Source organism: Palaemon carinicauda, chromosome 3, assembly GCF_036898095.1.
Source record: "Palaemon carinicauda isolate YSFRI2023 chromosome 3, ASM3689809v2, whole genome shotgun sequence".
Lineage (NCBI taxonomy): Eukaryota > Metazoa > Arthropoda > Malacostraca > Decapoda > Palaemonidae > Palaemon > Palaemon carinicauda.
In genome coordinates, this window is record NC_090727.1 from 110851275 (window position 1) to 110857901 (window position 6627).

Here is a 6627-nt window from a genome sequence, read left to right on the forward strand (position 1 = left end):
AAGTACCGGAAGCTTTCATTATCATATATTACAACTGTGGTGTATTTGTCTTCAATAGCATTTTCTCTTATACGCTTTTTTTCTTATGCAAATCAATTTAGAAAAAAATATAAATACTTTTAGACACATCCTAAAAGTGAAGAATAATGAAAAAAAAATTCTTTTGATTTTCAGCAGGACATTCGGACAACCACATCAAATTGCAACTTCTTCAACATGTCGGTACTGTACAAGTTTTCCTCTTTCCCTTTCTTCGTCACACCACCTCCTCCTCTTGGAATGATTCTTTATTTATTTCTTTTTTATTTTGCTGCTGTTTTTCTCATTGTCAGCATTATTTTCTATCTCCTTCTCCAGTTTTTATTCTCCTTTTACCGTTGCTCTGCTACTTATCCTTTTCCTCCTCGTCATATCCTTCCACTTCAAAGACACGAAAACGACGAGCAAATTCTTCCTTCAGTTAATGTTTCCCTCAAAAGTTTCTCCTTCGGAAGAAAGACATCAATACTTGCTCCGAAAGTTATGAAGCAAAGAGACAGACTTTTCCTATCTCCTCCCTTCCCCGCCCCGTGTCTCCTCGGACGCCATTGTCCCACAACAACCATTTCATAAAAAATAAAAATTTTCTCTGAGTGAAACAAAAAAAAAAAAAAAAAAAAGGCAGTTAAGCCTAGCATCATCAAACCAAGTAATTAAGCCAACCATCTTTAGGCCAGGCAGTTGAGTCAAGCCGCATTAACCCAGGCAGTTAAAGCAAGCCTCAGTAAGCCAAACAATCAAGTCAATCATCATCAAGACAAGTGATTAAATTCAAGCATAATTAAGCCAGAAAATGAAGCCAAGCATGATCAAGCCGGGAAATTAACCCAAGCATCATTTAGCTAAACAGTTAAGCTAAGCATTATTAAGCCACACAGTTAGGACAAGCATCATTAAGCCAGCCAGTTAATCCAAGCATCATTAAGTCCATCAGTTAAGCAAAACATCATTAAGCCAGGCAGTTAAGACAATCATCATTAAGCCAAGCAGTTAAGCCAAGCCTCATTAAGCCAAAAATCATTGAGCCACGATATTAAGCCATACTTCATTAAGAGAAGCATCATCAAGCGACGCAGTTGAGCCAAGCATCATCAAGCCAGGCTGCTAAGCCAAACATCATCCAGCCAGGCAATTAAGCCAGACAGGTAAGCAATGCATCACCAAGTTGGGCAATTAAACCAGACAGGTAGTTCGAGCCTCATAAAGCCAAGCAATTGAGCCAAGCATTATTAAGCAAGGCAGTTAAACCAAGCATTATCAAGCCAGGCAGTTAAGCCAAGCATCATTAAGCCAGGCAATTAAGACAGGCATCATCAATCCAAGCAAATTAACCAGGCAGTTAAGACAAGTCTCATTGAGCCAGGCAGTTAAGACAAGTCTCATTGAGCCACGCAGTTAAGCTAAACATCATCAAGCCAGGCAGTTAAGTCAAGCATATTTAAGCTAGGCAATTGAGCAAAGCATCATCAAGCCAGGCAGTTAAGCCAAGCATCATCTACCTAGGCAGTTAAACCAAGCATCATTAAGCCAGGCAGTTAAGCTAAGCATCATCAATCCAGGCAATTAAACCAGGCAGTTAAGACAACCCTCATTAAGCCAGGCAGTTAAGGCAAGTAACATCAAGCAAAGCATCATTAAGCCAGGCAGTTAAGCTAATCACCATTAAGCCAGGCAGTTAAGCCAAGCATCATCAAGCCAGACAATTAAGCCAAGCATCATTAAGCAAGGCAGTTAAGCCAAGCATCATCAATCCAGGCAATTAAACCAGACAGTTAAGACAAGCCTCATTAAGCCAGGCAGTTAAGGCAAGCAACATCAAGCAAAGCATCATTAAGCCAGGCAGTTAAGCTAATCACCATTAGGCCAGGCAGTTAAGCCAAGCATCACCAAGCCAGGCAGTTAAGCCAAGCATCATCAAGCCAGACAATTAAGCCAAGCATCATTAAGAAAGGCAGTTAAGCTAAGCACCATTAAGCAAGGCAGTTAAGCCAAGCATCATCAAGCCAGGTAGTTAAGCCAAGTATCATTATGCCAGGCAGTTGAGCCAAGAATCATTATGCCACGCAGTTAAGCCAAGCATCATAAAGCCAGGCAGATAAGCCAAGCATCATTAAGTCAGGCAGATAAGCCAAGCATCATTAAGCCAGGCAGTTAAGCCAAGCAACATCAAGCCAGGCAGCCAAGACAAGCTTCATTAAGACAGGCAGTTCATCCAAGCATCATCACGCCAGGCAGTTAAGCTAAGTGAGGCAGTTAAGCCAAATATAAAGTCAAACAGTTAAGCCAAGCATCATAAAGACAGGTAGTTAAGCCAAGTATCATAAAGCCAGACAGTTAAGACAAGCCTCATTGTGCCAAGAAGTTAAGACAAGCATCATTAACCTAGGCAGTTATGCCAATCATTATCAAGCCAGGCAATTAAGCCAGGCATCATTAAGTAGAGCAGTTAAGACAAGCATCATTATGCCAGAAAGTTAAGTCAGGCATTATCAAGCCAAGCAGTTAAGTCAGGCATTATCAAGCCAAGCAGTTAAGCCAAGAATCATCAAGCCAGGGGGTTATGCCAAGCATCATCAAGCCAGGCAGTTACGCCAACCATCATCAAGGCAGGCTGTTAAGCCAAGCATCATCAAGGCAGGCTGTTAAGCCAAGCATCATTAAGCAGGGCAGTTAAGCCAAGCATCATTAAGCCAGGCAGAAAAGCCACGCATCATTAAGCCAGGCAGTAAAGCCACATATCATTAAGCAGGGCAGTTAGGCCAAGCATTATTAGGCCAGGCAGTTTAGCCAAGCATCTTCAAGCCAGGCAATTAAACCAGGCAGTTGAGACAGGCCTCATCCAGCTGGGCAGTTAACCCAAGCATCATTATAAAAGGCAGTTAAGCTAAGCATTATCAAGTCAAGCATCATTGGGCCAGGCAGTTAAGCCAAGCATCATCATGCAAGGTAATTAAATCCAAGCACAATTAAACAAGGAAGTTTAGCCAAGTATCATCAAACCAGGCAATTAAGACAAGCATCATTTAGCCAGGCAGTTAAGCCAAACCTCATTAAGCCAGGCAATTAAGCCAAGTATTATTAACCCAGGCAGTTAGGCCAAGCATCATCAAGCCTGGCAATTAAGCTAGGCAGTAAAGCCAAGCCTCATTAAACAAGGTAGTTATGTTAAATATTATTAAGTAAGGCAATTAAGCCAAGTATTATCAAGCAAGGCAAATAAGCCAAGCCTCACTAAGCCAAACATCATCAATTCTAAAAATGAATCTAAGCATCATTAAGCCAAGAAATGAAGCTAAGCATCATTAAGCCAAGAAATGAAGCCAAGCATCATTAAGCCACGCAGTTAAGCCAAGCATCATCAAGCCAAACATTAAACCAGTAAGTTGAGCCAATTATCATCATCATCATCTTAGTCAGCATCTTTTCCCAGTTTTATGTGGGGTCGATGTTTCTGGCCAGCTTTCTCCGTCTACCTCTGTATCACACTTCATCACCGATTAATCCCTTTCATCGAAGGTCATCCTTGATACAGTCCATCCACCTTCGCTTTAGTCTCTCTCTCTCTCTCTCTCTCTCTCTCTCTCTCTCTCTCTCTCTCTCTTTCCCTGTACCTCCATTTCCATCACTCTCCTCCCAATATACTGTTCATCTCTTCTCATGACATGATCATACCACCTCAGTCTACTTTCTTGTATCTTATCTGATAGTTTTCTAACTCCTGTGGTACCCCTAATTACTTCAGTTCGTATCTTATCTCTTCTTGTCACCCCACACATGCACTCAACATTCTCATCTCTGGATGTGTTGAGATGGATGTGTGGGGTGACAAGAAGAGATAAGATACGGAATGAGTTAATTTAGGGTACGTCAAGAGTTAGAGAACTATCAGATAAGATCCAAGAAAGTAGACTGAGGTGGTATGGTCATGTCACGAGAAAAGATGAACAGTATATTGGGAGGAGAGTGATGGAAATGGAGGGACAGGGAACGAGAAGGAGAGGGAGATCAAAGCGAAGGTGGATGGACTGTATCAATAATGACCTTCGATCAAGTGGATTAACCAGTGATGAAGTGTGGGACAGAGGTACCCGGAGAAACCTGACCAGAAACATCGACGCCCCCCCCCCCCCCATAAAATTGGGAAAAGATGCAGACAAAGAAGAAGAAGAAGATGATGCTTGGCTTAACTTACTGGCTTAATAATGCTTTGCTTAACTGCCTGGCTTAATGAGGCTTTGCTTAACTGCCTGGCCTTAGTGATGTTTGTCTCAATGAGGCTTGGCTTGACTGTCTGGCTTAATGATGCTTGCCTTAAGCCAAGCATCATCAAGTCAGGCAATTAAGACAAGGATCATTAAGCCAGACATTTAAGCCAAGCCTCATTAAGGCAAACATCACTAATGTCAGGCAGTTAAGCAAAGCATCATTACACCAGGCAGTTAACCAAGCCTCATTAAGCCAGGCAGTTCAGCTAAGCCCATTAAGCCAGGTAGTTAAGCCAAGCATCATTAATCCAGGCTGTTATTCCAAGCATCATTAAGCCTGACAGTTAAACAAAGCATCATTAATCCAACAGTTAAGCCAAACATCATTAAACCAAGCAGTTAGGCCAAGCATCATTAAGCCAGGCAGTTAGGCCAAGCATCATCAAGCAAGGTAATTAAGCCAAGCCTCGTTAAGCTAGGCAGCTAAACCAAGCGTCATCAAGCCAGGCAATTAAGCCAAGCATAGTTAAGCCAAGTATTGTTATGCCAGGCAGTTAAACCAAGCATTCTTAAGCCATGTAAGGTACATCCGAGTAACTAATTTTCCACCTCTGCTAAGCCAGGCCTCTAGATTATTCCAAACATCGTTCAAAATAACCTGGTATTGAACTTAAATAAAATTCTATTTTTCTTAATAAAATTATATTCCTTTCAATTACAAACTAAACAATATATATATATATATTTTTTTTAAGATTTATATTTGTTTTTTGGGGGGGTTATAAAAACAATAAATATTTTTTTTTAATTTTTTTTTTACATTTTTTATAATTTTTTTGTATTTTTTTTTTACATTTTTCGTAATTTTTTTTCATTTTTTTTTTTTTTTACATTTTTTCATATTTTCTTATTTCATATTCTTTTTATTATTATTATTTTTTTTACAACTCCCTCGATGAAACTTTGCTTACTTCCCCAGCTGAACTATCTTGGACCAACCAATAAGGAGAAGACTGCATACTAGAAGAAGCTTAGCTTGTTCCCTCTGCAGAGCCGGTGTTCTAGATTATTCCAACAGACCCACCCGAAGGTTAGTATCCGGAAGAATAGATCTAGATATCCGACCATTTGTACACTTGACAAAGACCTTGTACCCCTTCATCAAGATAAATAGCATAGTAGAACAAGCCAAGCTTCTACCCTCTGCAGAGCCAATCCTCTTGGTTCTTCCAAGCATCCTCCAAGCCAGGTGGTTAAGCCATCCATCTTTTAACAGGAGTTGTTTCAACTAGGGTATTTACTCATTATCTTTGTAATATTCATCAAACAAATCAAATATATTGCCGAAGTGGAATCCTCCCTGTCCTTGGGGAAATTTGAATCCGAATTGTCTGGCGAATCGTTGATTATTATTGAATTCGAATCCTTTTGCTCCTCTCGGACTGTAAAATCCTCTCGGTTGTTCTCTATGATTGTTAAATTCAAATCCTCTTGTTGGTCCTCGATTATTGTGGCCATGATTTCCGGCCGCTTGTCTTCCCGGGCGCTGGTGCTGCTGATTATTATTTAGGCGATGTCGTTGAAGCTCTTGATCATATTTATGTCGATCTTGTTCATCGGTAAGAACAGCTTTAGCATTACATATCCTCTTGTATTTATTTTCAAAAGCGTCTAGCAAAAATTGAGGTTTATTCCTATGTCTGTCAGGGTGGTATTTCATTGCTAAGTTTTTGTGTGCCTTTAGAATCTCTGACTTTTTGGCATTCTGTTCTATCCCCAAAACCTGATAATGATTGAAATCTTCCCACATCTGCACCTTCTTCTTAACCTCGTCAACCTTTTGCAAACAGTCCTCTGAATTTTTCAAACTTAGCACAAGTTCAAAGTCTTCACGGGCAGCATCATAAAGACCGTGTTCAGAAAGGTGTTCTCTTCGTAACAAGTGCACATTCCGTCCTTTAAGACCCTTTTCGATGGCCTCACAACAGTTCAATATGATTTCCAAGTGGTCGGGATTATCAAAAGCTGCCTTCGTTTTGGCAAGAAGAATACGCAAAAGAGCACTTTCCTTGTTGCTCACACTGCTGGACAAAAGTTTTTCGAAAAGGTTCTTCGCATCATCGACCTTATCGTTCATATATGCAAAAAGTCCTTCCACCAGTAAGGGTTCATCTGTATTTCCGTGGTTCGTTTCTTCATTTTTCTTTTGGAGGTGGTTGTTCAATATCTCGACCTCTTTGTTTTTTTCTTCCTTTTCAACTCTAAGATTTTCCAATATTTCTTTTTGATCGTTTATCTTCTGGTCTTTTTGGGCACATTCAAGTTTCAATCTCTTGTAACTAAGTGTCTCCTCTGGCTTTAGATTTTGTTTTCTTCCCGGAGT

At 40.4% G+C, this 6627-nt stretch overlaps 1 protein-coding gene across 1 annotated transcript; it reads right to left on the reverse strand.

Annotated features, from left to right (window-relative positions):
- Positions 1-5541: 5541 nt before the first annotated feature.
- LOC137633424 (dnaJ homolog subfamily B member 6-like) lies at positions 5542-6381 on the reverse strand. Its single transcript, XM_068365669.1, has one exon. It carries the CDS (start codon positions 6379-6381, stop codon positions 5542-5544), a length of 840 nt encoding a protein of 279 aa, XP_068221770.1.
- Positions 6382-6627: the final 246 nt, after the last annotated feature.

Excerpts from the sequence above, each read along its gene's own strand:
- LOC137633424 (XM_068365669.1), bottom strand. The coding sequence starts at position 6,381 with ATGAACGATAAGGTCGATGATGCGAAGAACCTTTTCGAAAAACTTTTG.